This window comes from Dicentrarchus labrax, unplaced genomic scaffold, assembly GCF_905237075.1.
Source record: "Dicentrarchus labrax unplaced genomic scaffold, dlabrax2021, whole genome shotgun sequence".
NCBI classification, from domain to species: domain Eukaryota; kingdom Metazoa; phylum Chordata; class Actinopteri; family Moronidae; genus Dicentrarchus; species Dicentrarchus labrax.
The window spans coordinates 24,351,411-24,369,550 of NW_026136703.1; the positions used below are offsets into that span (position 1 = coordinate 24,351,411).

The 18,140-nt window shown below is 41.5% G+C and overlaps 1 protein-coding gene across 1 annotated transcript; it reads right to left on the reverse strand.

The window, feature by feature from the left end:
* Window positions 1–2,086: 2,086 nt before the first annotated feature.
* Window positions 2,087–3,813, reverse strand: LOC127361530 (uncharacterized). The gene is made up of 2 exons (XM_051396224.1): window positions 2,416–3,813; window positions 2,087–2,221 (listed from the first exon to the last, which is right to left on the reverse strand). Exons 1-2 carry the CDS (start codon window positions 3,058–3,060, stop codon window positions 2,087–2,089), a joined length of 780 nt encoding a protein of 259 aa, XP_051252184.1. The 5' UTR covers window positions 3,061–3,813.
* Between the last annotated feature and the right edge of the window lie 14,327 nt (window positions 3,814–18,140).

The following is an 18,140-nucleotide window of genomic DNA, read 5'->3' on the forward strand; positions in this document are numbered from 1 at the left end:
ATGGAAAGCTTAAAGTTGGTGCACATCTTAATATCTGTCAGATTAGTGTCTGATGTCTCTTTTCAGGATATTATGAAATAAATCCCTTGACTTGGACTTGTCTCAATTGATGCTGACTTAAGACTTGTCCACTTCTCAAATGACTTGACCATCTGCTTTGAATTTGTACTAAATACTTGTACTAGTCTCAAAGAACCTGACACTTGAGTTGGACTTATCTCCATCGAGTTTGACTTTTGATTTGGTCTTGCAGGACTTGACCTTGGATGACTTTGACTTGACATGGACTTGAATGCTTGCTCTTGTCTCAAACAACACTTGACTTGAACATATCTGGATTGACCCTTGTCTTGGACTTTGACTTAAGGTGAACTTTTCTTAAATGACTTGAGATCTCGTCCATTTCTTGAATGACTTGACCCTTGTCTCAAATACTTGTACTTGTCTTAGATGACTTGTGACTTGACAAGTAACTAGCCATACATATTTAAATATTATATACCCTGTGATTCAACACAAAATGAAACACATCTTTTTTAAATTCTGTCTTCAGAGTTGCTGAGCATCTTTAACTTCAGGAGTGTGTGTGTGTGTGTGTGTGTGTGTTTTTTTTTTTTGAGAGAGAGAGAGGCTGCTTGATGAGGAGGAAGTCACAGTGTGAAAGTCAGTCCTTGTTTATTTATTCTTAAAGGTGTGAGTGTGTGTGAATGAGTGTGTGCATCTACGTCCCTGTGTGTGTGTGTGTGTGTGTGTGTGTGTGTGGACTGTCTGACGGTGACTGGGACTGAGGGACTCACAGAGCGAGCGAGTCAGTCTGTGTCTATTTTCCTGTCGAAGTGATGGCTCTCTCTAAGACGTCTTCGCCTTATCTCATGTTGACTCACAGTACGGCCCGACCGCAAGGTGTTTCCACCTGGGATACACACACACACACACACACACACACACACGCACACACACGACACAATCACCTCAGAAAATGCCTCATCAAGGAGAGAGGGGAAAATGAGGAAGAGATAAAAGAGGAAAGACGTTTGAGGACGCAGTCATCAGAGAGGAATGAATGGAAAATATGCTGCATGTATGTGTCTGTGTGTGTGCTCGCTGGTCCTTGTCCCCGGCTGCTTGCATGATAATTACCTGAGCAGCTCTGTGATTACACTCACATCAGAGCACAGTGTCACAATGGCAGCAAATGGCAAGTGACTGGGACTTGTAAAAGCACTAACTCATACAGGCAAACTCACACACACAAACTGAAACGCACAGGAGAGCCCACAGAGGATTTCTGCTTCCCATCAGCAAGAATAAACACAGACTTTTAAGTGCTCGGTCACATCAGAGAGTAGCAAAGGAAAGACGCCTTTGAGCATCGTTAGGATTATGGGCAGCACCACGGGTTAGCAGTGTTGGGGTAGCTACTGAAAAAAAGTAATCCATTACACATTACTAGTTACTTTTAAAAAAAGTAATGCCTTACTTTACTTTGTTATTCGCTGCTTAAAGTAATCAGTTACACTACTAGTTACATTACTTTTGGATTACTCCATGACATCACCTGAGATGCACCATACCTTAATTGCCAATTAACACTATAAAATGAAACAAGATGCCTAAATAAGCATGAATCTTTATTCTAAAAAGAGGACATGCACACGATCTCTTTTATGCTCTTTAATTCAAGAAACGTCTCACAGAAAAATGTGTCAGAACAAGGCTACAGTACTAGCAGTATGCAAAATGTCTCAAAATAAAATGTATCATTTAAATTTTCATTGGAAACCTGTATCATCAAAAATGTCTTTCTATTTAAAGGCCATTAGATATGCATCATCAAACTTAATTTCTTTACAATACAACATAACTTAAAAGTGCTTGTTCCAACCATTTAGTGCAATTATGAATTTGTTCAAAATAATATCTGTAAATAAAATAAGTCTCTTGCCCTCATGACAATATTAGATGATGAAGAGAATTCAAAGGAAAACAACATTAAATATGAAACTGTATTTAACAACAAACTCAACAAACTATGGCTTTACAGCAAATTTTTCCATCTTACTGGACATTCCTATCAAAGAAGTGGTTATACCTCATGAGGAGGAGTCTTTAAAGCATCTTTCCCCCCCTCTTCTTTCAGCCACCGCACTTTAAACTTTGGCAGTGTCACGGAGTAGAGCATCTTGCTGTCCAACACCGATGCAAATCGAGTCTTGATGGCCTGCAAATGTAATTTAAAAAGGAGGAGAGTTGGCTATGTAGTGTATTTTGCGTGTGTATTTTTCATGTGAATCATGACATCATGTGAATTAATGAGTAACTGTAACATATCTCCGGTGTCACTAGAAAAATAAATAAAACATAAAATAAAACAATGGATTTGGATTTCAGATTTACATGATAAAACAAACATACCTGTAATATGACATTAGGCAGCCCCAGTGTCATCCCAGAGAGCCCGTTTTGCAGTGCCCGTGTGTTTGACATCAAAATCTCCAGCGTTGGCAGGAGACTCCCATAGTAGCAGATATCTTCACCTTGCAGTATGTCCAAAGCCACAGTGAGTGGTTTCATAACTGTGCAGTATTCCTTAAGAAACTGATACTCCCGTTCAGTGAAGGCTTTAATTTCTAGTGGACTGCAGAGGGAGTTCAACTCTGGGATGGGAATGTCAGTGATGCGGGACAAGGCATCATGGAATGAGTTCCATCTCGTTGTTGTCGGCACCTTGAGTTTTCTTTTACATTTATCCTCAACAAGCTCAAAGGCCACAGTAGAACGGCTGGTCTTAGTCCAGAGGGCAGAGCACTTCCCAGTTGCCCTTCTGTACACTGATCTGGACTCAGGGTTCGCTGTCAGCCATTTGTCAACATCATTAGTAGAAATCACGTTCAGTGTGTGCGATGCACATCTCAAGTGAGGGGGTAGGGAATACTGTCCCACTGGAGAGGACTTCTTCAACATCTGTGAACACCACATCTTTATCTCCACCGCCCTCCTCGTGTGAATCTGACGGTCCAGGCTCATACATCTTGAACGCTTTAATAAAATTTGACCCATTGTCAGTTACAGTAGCGGTCACCTTGTGTGACAGACCAAACTTTGAGTGAACCTGTTCAATTTCACTGCCTATAACGTCGTACGTGTGTCGTCCTTTTATTCTTGTGCAGGCAACTGCAGCTTTCTCACGCTCGGGTTAATCCAGTGGGCTGTCATACCTAAAAAGCTTTTATTGTGGCAAGTCCAAATGTCAGCAGTAGTTGATACAGATTCTAAGCTCTCAAATGTTTTCTTTAGCTAGTTTCCATCTTAACATAACACTGGTCCAGGTAGCTTGTGAAGGTTTTCCTGTCTGATGGCGGGCGTCCGCTCCGTGCTATGTGTATGTTGCTCAGTAAGTTTTGATTCCACCGTGGAAACAGGCAACATTTCCTCCACAATATATGCGGCTACAAGCCTATCTATCTCCGCTTTTGTTGCATATTTTTGCTCAAAGTCAAGCCTTGCCTGTTTTGGTGGTGTCGGACCCAGCATCTTCTCTTCAGCAGTCTCGGTCTGATCTTTAGCAGCCATTAGCTTCATGCTACCATGAACCTGCAGGTGCTTGGTCAGGTTAGAGGTTGTGTTGGCAGCGGTGGATAGCTGCTTCTGCCCCGGGCACAACTTACATTTCACAGTCAAATTCTTTTCTTTTCTTTTCTTTTCTTTCTACAAGTTCGAAGTAGTGGCCGAATTTCCATCTCTCAAATGATGATGTTTCCATTCTGTTGCCTCTACTCTCCTTCCTCGTCTTCTTCCTCTTTTGCGCGTCTTCTGCTCCTGCTCGAGTCACGTCTCTCTCTCTCTCTCTCTCTCTCTCTCTCTCTGTCTTCTCTCTTCTCTGTCTTTCTCACGTCTCTCTCTCTCTGTATTCTCTCTTCTCTGTCTTTCTCAGGTCTCTCTCTCTGTCTTCTCACATCTCTCTTCTCTGTAGTCTCTGTTCTCAGACAGAAACACGAGCAAAATTGAGTTTCAACAATACTATTATTATACATAAGGAGGTGTATCTATATAACCAATATTTTCTATCATAAGTGCCTCTACTGGCTTTCAACACATCTCTCACACCCCTCCCTCCCTCCCTCTCTCTCTCTTACTCACACGCACACACAGTGACGGCTGGTGGAGATTTTGGGTGGGTGGGCTTAATGCATTACACTCATCAATAGGCCACACAGCAGCAACAGCAGCATCACATCAAGTTACAGCAACAACATTGTATACTTTGTTATAGCAAGTACTCTACGGCAACACTGGGGAGACATACCCAAAAGAATGACCTGATGCCAAAGAACAATCTCTCTCTCGCTCTCTCTCTCTCTCTCTCTCTCTAATCTGTACACATAAGCACATGCCAATTGTGCTACAACTACATTATAGAAAAGTACCAGCAACAATTTACAACACCATAAATCTACAAAACCAAAGCAAAAATAATTATTTGTAGAAGAGAGAGTTGTTTCAGAGCTTGGGCATACCTTATTTTAAAAGCTCACATCGACGGCCTTTCTGTGACGCAAACAGGTTAATCACCATGTCAAACTCCACCCTGCTGTACCTCACCATCAGCTCACCTTTCAGTGTCTGCCTGCAGATCATTGGCTAATGTGCACATGCAAAGACAACAAGTGCCTGGCTTTCTCAAAGCGCAGTGTGCAGCTACTGACACATTATCAGAACGCCACATCCTGCGCGACGTTACAGCAGCTGCAGCTGTTTCCACATCTGGATGTGGCTGATTGTCATCTGTGGTCAGCAGTTCAGAGTCCGTTAGCTGAAACCACGTAACACAAAACTACGATTTTGTCATTTGTCCTTTTGTGTTATTTGAACATCGTTTGGATGATGTGTTCCCAATCTCTGTATTTCCATTTTTTCCTCCAAAGACTTTAAAGAAAATTGATTAGAAAGTAAATAATCCACCTCGTTCATGTTCATGCTAACACCCGCAATACTACGAACTAGCCTCACTGTACTGTAGCTACTGCGCTGTGATTGGTCGAAGGTCGTGTCAGGACACCTGTCAATCAAAAGTGAATGGAAGCTTACGCTACTGTGCTTAAATCTTCATGTGTATTGTAATACTTCACAGATAAAAAACCAATGCTGGGTGTGCTCTGTTCCTTTGTTCTCCTTTCCCGCGTCTTTTTCAATTTCAATAAATAAAATTTGGCCTCCGCCCACCTCGACCACAGATTATGTATAAACACAATATCCGACATTTTCATAAGCTAGACTAATAAGTGTAAACCTAGCTACGATATGTACCCATATGAGAGCTTATTTTAAGCTGTTAAGTGAAAATAGAAACAGACTTTTAAAGTTGACTGGATCGTCGCCCAAGCGCAATCTAAGTGTTCCTGCGGCTTCCCCTCATTAAAGTAACTCTCATATAATAATTAGACATGTAAATGTTGCTGTATATGTATGAAAAACCACATATAGACTCTGTAAAATGTAGAAATTCCTTGGACTTACGTTAGATGGCGATCGTGTGCCGGGAAGTACCGCGAAAAGACGGGAAAGTGCGTCAAGCCGGAAGTCGATCGGGTCCGAGCGCCGGTACGTTACATGTCACGTGACGTGAGTGACGTAAGCACACATAGAAAGGGACGTTTGATTTGTGTTTTCGGTCCTCCCAAAGAAACGCAAGTAACAAGATCATTTTTGATTCGTAACTGTAATGTGATTACTGACGTTATCAACAGTAACGTGTTACATTACTGCGTTACAGATAAATGTAATCTAATTACAGTAACCCCCAACACTGCGGGTTAGCCAGCGAGCTGTATAGCACATAAGCTAACCGACTAACAATAAAGCAGATTAAAGCTCACACAGTTACTACTCAGTGTCTTATTGTGAGTGACCACGAACTATCCCACAGGGTTCGACACTCCTTCCAAATGTGTAGGAGAATCCAGCCGAGGAAAACACCCTTTCTAGAGCCAGTGTTTGGTTTGTCCTTCTGGGCTACTGTAGAAACATGGTGGACCCTATGGAAGGCGACTCACGGCATCCGTAGACACGTCTCATTCAACGAAAACAGAACAATTCTTCAGATGATTATACACTAATGAAAACATAGTTATGCATTTTATGCCAATAGATTAATATAATGTTGCAGATTTGTAAAATTTGGTGAAAATGTTATTAAAAAAAGCACCAAAAAGAACAATATGATTAATCTTTGTGATACAATGAACTGTAACTGCAGGGAGTTTGTGTAAAACGAGTGATTTGGATGAATTTTGAGCAGATTATTTCCTGTTTAGGGAACTTTTTCTACAATTCTCTGTCTGTATTATGTACTATTTATCATATTTAACATACAGACTTAATAGGTTTATTTTCTTGTCCCTGTTCCATTAGACAATTTACTTTACATTTACAGAAATGAACCAAATGCTGAGATATAGGCCTTCTGTGTATATTGTCATTTAGTTTTCTCAAACGCCTTAAAGGGACATTGTGTAGGAATTTCTCCCATCTAGCGGTGAAACTGGATTTTGCATTTAAACGAATAGTGCTCTCTAGTGCCTCGCGTTTTCAAATGCGTATTGCAACTACGGTAGCCGTTATGTACCAAGAAGCCTACCTGTCGAGGAGAAAGCAGGCAACTTCAGCGTCCCTTTCAAAGTCTTTCTCCTTCATTAGCTCTTTCCACCTGGGAAAAGCTACCCCGATGTTTACCCTCGTTTTTTGAATTCGCCAGTCACGTTGCCTTTTTAATTCCCTTTTTCGCTTTTTTGGCGACGAGGATTCCTTCTCCTGTGGCTCGGCATAAGTATGATCCTCCATTATGAACTAAAGTGCAGTGCAGACTTTCAAATGTTCCGGGGCAGTGACAAGCGCCTCTCACTGATCTCCTTCTCCGTTATAGCTGGTTTCAGTCACGTGACGCTGGCTCTGAACGAAAACGCGTTGTGGATTAGCTAGACAGGTAGGCTAGTGCTTTATGTCCCTCTCGGTGATTATAGTTTTTCAAATGGCGGAACGACATGGACTTGCCCGTCCAATGTATATACAGATAAGAAATTCTTCACTTACGAGGATAAGTCAGATCATTGGCAGAGGTAATTTTACACCAATGAGGACACATTTATGAATGAAGACATTGATTTTAGCTAATAAAATACTTAAAACACTACACAATGTCCCTTTAAAATCCATGAAGCTCCTAGTGGTGGTCCCGACCCCCAGGTTGGGAGCCACTTAAAGACAGTCAAAATTGCCATTTTTGCCAACACAAAAGGCCAACATTTTATCATATGAAGCAAAAACTGGTTCCCACAAGGACATAATACAAGACAGTACACACACACACACACACACACACACACACACACACTTAGAGCAGTTTAATTGAAGGGGGTGTCCTCAGTGTCCTATTGTGCCTCCGCTCAGTGAAGTTAAACAGAGCAATCCACAACAGAGTCAGAGCCCACAGCATCTGTCTCCAGTGTTTATGGTAAACAAAGGTTACAATGAACACAGTATGAGGCACACACACACACACACACACACACACACACACACACACAGTCATGCATGGAGAATGTCACACACACCAGCACATGTAATTAGACTACACACACACACACACACACACACACAGAGAGAGAGAGAGAGAGAGACACACAGGTCGCTCTCCCACCTACAAACAGATGTGCTCAGATGAGTCACACACACTGGGAGCTAATTCTCTCCTACATTTACCAGAACTGCTGTGTGTGTGTGTGTGTGTGTGTGTATTGAAGACACATATTACATTACAGTGAGTCTGTGCAATCTGTGCCTCGAGTGCATTCAAACCACTTCGACCTTCTCTTCTACACATTTCATTAATATGCAGATATGTTTCAGTGGCAAAATAGGATTTGATTGAAAAGGACGCGTGTATTAGTCGCCGTCTGCGACGTGGGAGACAGAGTGATTAAATTACCTGCGTACCATTTATAACAATTGGATATTCTGTGTGTAGCAGTAAAGTGGTTAAGATGAAGAGGCATTTTGTCCCACTTCTTAGACTAAATAAATGATTTAAAAACCCTCCTGGATCATCTGGAAAATGCATCGTCACAAAGCTGAAAACCGGGTGATATTCTCGTGGTTCTCGCAGGACAACAACGCTACAAACGTGATGATCTTATAGAATAAGACACATTTCTGTAGATGAAACTAGTGTTGTTCAAAGTGGGGGCCGCCAGGAGGTTCCAGGGTGGTCTCAGAAAATTTGAGGGAAAATGCGAAAAGAAAAAAGTTTAATCAAATTGAATAATTATTATTATGTGTATTATTCTAAAATATTATTTAAAATAATATATAATACATCATAATCATATTTGTATGGAAGGCCATTTCTGACAGTAACTAGTAATTATATAAATAATAGTATAATAAAAATATCCCCATAGCAGAATTGAAAAGTAAAAAGTATGAGAAAAAAAGTCAAAATAACAAGATTTAAAATGTTATAACTCTGAAATAAAAAGTCAGAACCATGCGATAAAGATAATAAATTCTTAGAAAAAAGTCAAGGGAAAAAGTAAAAATTCTGACATAAAAAGTTATGATTCTGAGATATAAAGTCATAATTATGATGAAGTGTGGGAACCCCTGGATTAAACTACCCAATATAAAGTTGTTAATATGAGCTCAACCTTAAACATCTACAACATTAAAATGCAACATGCACATATAAGTAATATTAAAATATAAAAACATCAGATAGGAAAGTAAAACACTGACAGGGAATATTTTCCTGCACAGTGAATAATGATAACGTCAGTGTTCTGGATAATAAACTTACATACTTCCTTTCGTAATTTTGAATGCAGGACTTTTCTTGTAGTATTTCCAAAGTAAAGGCTCAGAATACTAACATGGTGGAAGTAGAAACACGTCACCTGTATGGTGCCTCTGCCTGTCACTTTTACACAGATTTCTGTATTTGCTGACAGGAAGATGCGAAACACATACTGATCTGATATCTTTTTAATTCTAACAAGCATCAAGAGACCACTAGCTTGTTAGCTGCAGGCCTGTAGTACCCGCTGGGGGTCCCGTGTTTGTGAGATAAAATAAGCTACGACGAGATACGATTAGCTTTATTGATCCCTGAAGGAAAATTCAGTCACTGCAGCAGCAGACAATAGACAAGTATATTGGACAACTGAGAGCGGAAAGGTAATAAGAATGGAAATATAAAACCTAATAAACCCAGAAAATAATATTCATAATGAGAACATACCTGTGATGCTAATATCATGTTTCTCCCCAATGAGTGAAATGGGATTTGTTGTATGATTGCAATCAACAAACTGGCATATACCTCGTCAGAATATAGGTATCACACACACTCATCATCAAACAGCTCAAATAACTGAGGCAACAGTGAACATCCCCCACTCTCTGCTCCTCTGCGGGCCAATCACCAAATTAACACTTAAGAGAGAAAAATATATTCTAAGCAACATGCTGGAAAAATATTAGCTCCACTGAGGGTGCTGTTGGCATTTTCTAAATCTAAACACTGGTTTTTGGAACAATCCCAGTCACAGAGGCTGTAAAAAGACTGATTTGTTTCAGAATGTGTTCCATTCAGGCCAATAACATTTTTTAAAGTCTAGATGATTTGCAGGATTAATTATTAACGGAGGGCTAAACCGGAAATTTGCCGGCTCACCCAGCGGAAGTCTCTGGTGCCCATAGAGCATGCTCAGTATGTATTCATCCTGGGAAGTGGCTTTTTTGGCTTCATGCGCCACTGAGCAGTTTTCAAAGGAATGAATGGAGCGCAGCCTCCAATGCTGTATCCAGTTCTCTTTAAACATCCACAGCTTCAACCCTTTTTACTAGAAATGATTGTTTTATTGTGGTGACAACTGCCAGGATTCTACTGTTGCAGATTAGTCGTATATAAACGTGTTTTGTAGGATTCACTTGACTTAACTGATATGAGCATAGAAGGAGAAACAGCCAGCAGGGTCAGTTTGAAAGACTTTGTTGTCTTTGTTTCAGTCAGATGATGTACAGCTGAGTGGTTTCACCTCCTCAGTCAAAGTGCTAACAGTGATTGGCCACTCAGTGCACCTGTTAGCTACTCAGTTAGCACACCTGTGGCTGTTTCAGTGTGCTCCAATACAGACATCCAGAGTTTACTCAAGATAAAGAATAATGATTCCAGTATTCTTGGTTCTTAGGCTCCTCCTGTCCACAAGAATCCTTGATCAAGACACTGAAGCCGAAAAAGCCACGATGTATGTGAAAAAACTTAATTACATTTGGAAATAAACATCAATAATAATATTGGATTCATTTGAATATTGGAACCAAAGAGGCCCTTTCTTTACGACCGCACCACATCTGATTGTTGGTTCATGAATTATGAACTAGTATTTGTGGGTCCTTTTTCACAGCATCCATTTTGACATGAAATAGTACGGTAAACACAGATGTTACCAATTATCCTAATAAAGATTCTGCTCGCAGTAACAGAATCTGGATCAATATCTGATCAGCACTGTTTGACAGGTTGATCTGAGTTTGGTGCGTTGAGCTGGACGGACTCACTGAGAATGAGCTGTCAATCACAAGGTAGCCCCGCCCTAAAGCATACCCTGCTTTATGGTCTGTTTTACTCTGAATGTTGGCTCACTGGAAACGCTCTGCTACACTAAATGGAACAGAACCTTAATTAGTATCATTGGCAACACCTGTGTTTACCTACTATCTCAGCTCAAAATGGCTGCTGTGAAAAAGTATAAAAAATATTGAAGCCCTCCAAATCCGATAATTTGGTTACATTCACACCTTATGTCTATTCAATAAATCTTTATTTGACCCTCTAAAGAGGAGCCTCAGTCCCTCTGGAATATCTGCAGCAACGCTCTGATTGGCTCAAAATAACGGCGGGGATCACTAACTGGGCGGCGTGTTTCCACTGAGCGGTGCTGAAAAAGAAACCCTGCTTACATATGAAGCGTGTATATCTATAGCTCAGGTCAGAGGTCAGCCCGGCCCGGTCAGCCAGTTACTCTGCCTTCTCCCGCCTCCTTTTGTCTCCTCCAGTGTTAAAAGTGACACATCTGTCGGGCCCCCGGCCGGGGTTCCTCTTTATCGGGGCAGCAGAGCAGAAGGCAGGGGAGGAGGAGGAGGAAGAGGAGAGGGGAGAATGGAGCTCGTGCCTCCACACAAGACTCCTGACACACACTCCATCTGGCCCGTGCCTCAACAGATGCTCCTGACAGAGACCGCCTACGCACACACACGCACGCACACACACGCACAAACACACGCGCACACACACACACGCTCACACACACACACACACACACACACACACACTCTTGATAGACACCTCCTACACACGCACATGTATACATGGAAACACACAGGTAGACTACACAGACGTACTACAAACTGATACACACATCCTTAAACACAACACACACACACACACACACACACACACACACACACCTTGTGCCCGCAGGTTTGTCCTTTTCATACCTCATAAGTCAATCAATCCCTCCCACTCAGCCAGGAAAAGCAATTAAAGCGGTTCACAGTCAGCTCCTCTTCCTCCCCCACCTCTCGCCAAAACACCATCACCTCCTCCCTCCCTCCCTCCCTCCCTCCATTCCTTCCCCCTCACCTCTCCTCCCTACATTTTGTCGCCTCCCGCAGATCCCAGATCGCAGGCATTATTAGAATCCAACAAAAGGCCACTATGCAAAGCTGGGGGGGCCTCGCAGCCATGTCTGGTTATTGTGGTCACACACTTTAACTCTGCATTCCTGCATACTTGAAGGCACATGTGCACACACACTCACATAATCACTGCTGAGATACTGACATTAGCATTAATAGGTTCAGACAGGGATGGGAAATCTCCTGTCATATGTGAGCTGGGTCATTTTCCTACAATCTGAACAGCAATTAACACCTAACATCCAGGCTTTTCAATCATACTTAAACTACATAAACATGTGCTTTGCATAGTACATTTTTCCTCTCACACCTGAACTAGAAGAGCAAAATCTTTGGAGTTTATTGTTTAAATAAGTCCTAAGTCCCGCCCCTTTTTTGCTCTGTGCTCCAATAACAGTTGAGCAAAAAAAACCTCAGTCAACTTCCTCCTTTCCTGTACTTATGCTATGTGCTAAGCTAATCAGTGTTGAAAAGACAACTCCATTTTGAAGATGGTTAAAAGATAAAAGTGATATCCCGTCTTAAGTTAGCTAATGTTAGCAAAATACTAACTAACTAGCTGATGATTAATGTGGATTAGCCAGCTAGGTAGCATTTTGCTAACATTAGCTTACTTAATATGTGACTATATATATAGGTGTGTGCAGGGACGGCTGGTATATATGGGTTAACAGGGCTAAGCCCCCCTATCTTTTACAGTAAAGATGAAAAACTATTATTAAAAACCTTAGAACACATTGTTGGTAGAACCTAGAGCAGCAACAGCACCAAAAAGTGACAGAAAAACCCAGGATATAGGATACCTTCGACCAATCACAGCGCAGTAGCTACAGTACAGTGACCTTCGACCAATCACAGCGCAGTAGCTACAGTACAGTGAGGCTAGTTCGTAGTATGGCGGGTGTTAGCATGAACACGAACGAGGTGGATTATTTACTTTCTCATCAGTTTTCTTTAAAGTCTTTGGAGGAAAACTTGGAAGTACAGAGATTGGGAACACATCAGCCAAACGATGTTCAAATAACACAAAAGGACAAATGACAAAATCGTAGTTTTGTGTTACGTGGTTTCAGCGAACGGACTCTGAACTGCTGACCACAGATGACAATCAGCCACATCCAGATGTGGACACAGCTGCAGCCGCTGTAACGTCGCGCAGGATGCGGCGCTCTGATAATGTGTCAGTAGCTGCACACTGCGCTTTGAGAAAGCCAGGCACTTGTTGTCTTTGCATGTGCACATTAGCCAATGATCTGCAGGCAGACACTGAAAGGTGAGCTGATGGTGAGGTACAGCAGGGTGGAGTTTGACATGGTGATTAACCTGTTTGCGTCACAGAAAGGCCGTCGATGTGAGCTTTTAAAATAAGGTATGCGCAAGCTCTGAAACAACTCTCTCTTCTACAAATAATTATTTTTGCTTTGGTTTTGTAGATTTATTTCTGGTACATGGTGCAAATTGTTGCTGGTACTTTTCTATAATGTAGTTGTAGTGCAGTTGGCATGTGCTGATGTGTGCAGAGGAGAGAGAGAGAGAGAGAGAAGAGAGAGAGAGAGAGAGAGAGAGAGAGACAGACTTTTTTTGGGTATGTCTCCCCAGTGTTGCCGTAGAGCCCTTGCTATAACAAAGTATACAATGTTGTTGCTGTAACTTGATGTGATGCTGCTGTTGCTACTGTTGCTGCTGTGTGATGTATTGATGAGTGTAATGCATTTGTTTGCCCACCCACCCAAAATCTCCACCAGCCGTTACTGGGTGTGTGTCACTTTTATCTTTTATCTTGTAAATATCTCTATCTCTGTCCTCTACTGGCCCAGCACCAAACAGCACACAGATATCAGTAACATCATTTTTCTCCTCATTCTTCTCCGCAACAAAAATAACCTCGTTCACAGTAAATTGTCTTCTTGCATCAGTAATCACAAACTTTTGGTTGCACTTAAAAGTTTATGTGTTTAAAAAACATTTTCAATGAAAGTTGGAAAACGGAAAAAAAGTAAAGCCTTCTTTCTGTACCTGCAGTGGTTCCATGTGAAGTACATTGAAAGCTACTGAAGTTTGTGAATGTCTGTGTTGATGGCAGAAACTACCGCCTACTGCACATGTGCTGAAAGCAAAATGGACACTTGTTGAGAGGTCACGATTTTGATTTATAGTCCATGTGTGGGACATATGCACAGCATTAGTCCATTTTGGACTCTCACAGATGTATTTTAAAAAGACTGAAAGTAGCCTTTAGATGTCATGCTGCTCTTCACCGAACCAAAAATGACTGAGTGCACCAACAACAAAAACTGCAGTTAAAAGGGGGAAGTGAGACTCCATGTTTCTTGCTTGTTGCCGGGATAAAAAAAAGTCTACTTGCTCTTGAGGAAGTGAATGAGCTTGGAGCCTTTCAGAAATGAAAGGATATGGGCACATGACGTTCTCTTGGGGGAGAACAGAGCACTGAGACATTTATCATCTCATCCAGCAGACATTTATCATCATGTCAAAGACTTTACCCACGGAGCTGCCACTTTGAGGTCTATTTTTGCCTGATATAATGAAGCAGCTTGTGAAACTGAGTGTGGTGACGATGAATTAATGTGCAGATCAGGTTAAGTTGTGCGACTTGGAGTGCAAATAGGGACCCCTGAAAAAGTCCAAAAAACATCCAACTCATTAAAAAGAATCTAAGTCCTGTGTGGTTGTCGCCTTTAAGAGATCAATTCCCTGGGTAGCGTTCAGCTGTGCACTAATGTTGCAAGGATTCATGTCCCACTGGGGCTACCCATGCTGAAAATACATGCAGTAATAGTCTTGTAAAGAGGCTTAAAGGAGGAACAGCATGTTAGTGAAGAGTTGATGTTATTTAATGTCTATGTGGGAGAGGAATGTAGGAACAAAGAAATGCAAGCGAATATCACAACTGTGGCTTTCTCTCCCCCCCCAACTCCTCACTGTGGCTCAATTAGCATGCTGCAGCAGGGTGAGAGCGAGGCTGTTACACGCTGAGCATCTAAATGTAGGAAATGGAAGCTTTAGAAGTTTTAATGGAGTGAGTGTGTTTGTGTGTGAGAGGGGAGCTTAGCGACGGGGGAGGGAAATGGAGAGATGGGCGATAATGCTGAGTCATATTGTACCGAGTCGTTCTGACCCAGTTCTCACTCACATCCTATTTGCCATCACAATTTATTCATTCGACACAGCGCTGGTACTTTCTCAGTAGATGCAGCTCTTAATAATGCATGTCGACCTAAAGTGGAATAGGGGGAGAGCGGAGCCCAAAAGGCTGCGAGATATTGAAAACACATCCGTTTCTGTGTTTCGCTACTCGCACTTTTAATAAAATCACAGAATATTGTGTCAATCTGGGGAAATGTTTTATTCTGTACCATTAAATTGGGAAAGGTCACAGTCTGAATTGTTTCAATTGTCACGGATTTGCTCTGGTAGGACAACAAGACCTCACATACGCCAGAAGTTTACAGTGTGAGATATACTTTTGACAGTAAACTAGAGGAGAGGAAAAGGTCATGTTGTTGCTTAAATCAAAAGTTTATCCTGCACGGTCTCAACCTGTCAGACTCAGCTCCAGAGCCGTAAATACAGACAGTGCAGGCGGTTGAACGGGGACCAGTGAGAAAGAGGGCCTTCCAACAATGTGTTGGGCGGAGAACGTTGTCTCCATTTGCTATATTTATATATTTTCGGAGTCTTTTTGCATATTATTGGATAGTAGAGCTAAACAGTGACCGAGAAAGAGGGCGATGCCACACTGCAAAGGGCTACAGGTTGAATTTGAATTTTGAATGGACTCTGCAGCAAGGACTCTGCATGGGGCACTAGCTCTGCCAGGTGAGCTACTAGGGTGCCCTAGGTGCCCAAAGCAGACCCAAAACCTGCTGCAGTTATGTTACAACTACTACTAGGCAGGCTATCAACTGTAATAAATGCTGACTCTGAGGTAATATATACACTTGATATACCACTAGCATCAGCGTCTCAGACAATAACAATTAGAAGCTACAGCCTACAGTCAGTTTAATAATCAGACATTGTAAAACAGGAACAACATAAAACTCACTAAAACTGTATTTGTTAGTCTTTAACCCTTTACTCATCAAGTTAGATGTAAAGATATTCATGGAAACAGGCAATTGCAGAAAGGTTAGCTAATCCTTGGGGACAAATGCACATATCAAAGTGCGTCCACTTAAAGTTCTTGTCCTTTCCACTGACAGGCTCAGATTGTTATTCTCAGTGTCTGACAGCATTATGGAAAGGATCCCTACAGAGATAGGCCTTTAGTTTAACCAGAAACAGCTGTAATATTGCTCTAGAGACAAAAATGGTAATCTTACCTTGACAGAAACAAAATAAAACTCACCAAAACAGTCTGTGTTAGTCTTTCCACTCTTCCAACAATCACAGACTCTATTTTTGGTTGAAGTAAATCCTTAATTCACTGATATTGATGAGAAAATACTGCTATTAGCTATTAATGGTTAAAAGTTTTTAAGACATGATCATGATACTGAGTGTTGTTACACATCCTCTGATGATTTTAAACGTTTTTGTAGTTATAACAAGTGGTCTAAATGAAGACATTTAGACAGAAGTGGTCCAAGTCCACTAAAGTCAGACAGCCACAAGCTGGATAAGCTTAAAAACAACTTGAAAACAACAACATAAAAATACCACCAATAACAAGAACACAATTAAAACTTATAAGCTATTAAAACCATAAAGTTTTACTTGTAATTTCAGCGCTTTCTAACATTTTTCTCTTGCTCTCTTTCCCTTAGATAATGCTTTTCTAACCAGAATACATATTCTCACTGTTTGTTAACTTTGACCTTTGAGCTCTCCATCAGAGGCTTCTTATGGTGCTGGTGATCAAGGAATCAGATCTCATTCAGGTGTTTCACTCAGCATGAGGCACTCTGGGTAAATGTGCTACAGTGTAAAATGAATAGGGGAGAATTGGGACATTTCGGAGACGACATCAGCCTCCCACGCCTCTGTTATCTGAACATCACAATGAAGAAAATCAAGCTGACGCATAAAGAGGCTGCTGAGGAAACAAGACAGGCACATCACATCGCTGCTTCATCCTTCATCCTCGCCGAGTTCACGCACAGGTCTGGAAAGTCTGGAGAAGTATGTGAAACCAGGTTGATAACTTCAAGAATTTGAAAACTTTTGACACGATAGAGTCAATATCAGCCTCTTACCATCTGCATACACGATTGTGACGACTGACCAGGCTCTTGAACTCCAGTTAACTGATGGGACTGTGGATAATGTGTGAAAAATGGAATAGAAATGAATTTTTAAATGGAAACTCTGATCTTTCTGGACCTCAAAGGCTCCACAGAGAGCAGAGTGTCTGTCTGGTGGTAAGGTTGATCTTCACTGTGAAGAAGGCTGAATATCAGTGGTTACATGAGACGTTTCACTTAAAGGTCCAGTGTGTAACATTCAGGAGGCTCTATTGGCAGAAATTGAATTTTATATTCAAAGGTATGTTTTCATTAGTGAATAATGACCTGAAAATAAGAATTGTTGTCTTTTTGTTCCCTTAAAATTCGTTTTTATCTACAGAGGGAGCGGGTCCTCTTCTATGGAGGCCGCCATGTTGAACCGCCATGTTTCTACAATAGCCCAAAATGGACAAAAGCAAACACTCATTCTAGACAGGGCCTTTCACGGCCACCGTAGTTACTCCCACACGCTTGAAGCAGGTGAACCTGACTGCGCCTGAACACTGAAGGAATCTTAACCAGGAGAAGTTAACTGTAATGATGGGAATGGTGGTGAAGACAACAACTCCTGTGATCCCACACTGATTCATGATGTCATTAAAACTTATTTTGACGTCACCGGGAGCCACTGTGGAGGAGCTGAAGAGCAGCCGCAGGTTGTCTACCCCTGAGCCATCAGGTCAAAACAACAATTTCTCCAATAGTTTGATTAAACCTGCAAAACTAAACTTCCCATAATCCTCCACTGTACTTTGTTCTCCCAACAATCAACAACATTTAAACTAATTAATTTTTTGGTAATTAAACAAATTTTCATTCAGTGCTTAAAAAACATAAAAGTGGAATACGATCTTAGATGGACTAAAGAATATCCTATAGTTCATTTGAGTCCATCAGCAGCTCTCTTTACCTTAGAAAAGACCCTGGAGCAACACTCTGAATCCCTTACCTGCCTACTTTGGATATCAGCATCAGCCAAATGCTTAAAATGTAAATGTGGCTCCAAAGTGGGTTTTTTTCTACTCCCACTGGTGTATTTTTTATTCATCACCTCCCAGCTGTCTCCTCCAGGCTGGTGCGACGCCTCAGAGGAATTGGCCAAGTACCTCATAGTTTTGGGGACAAGAGATTTGCTTA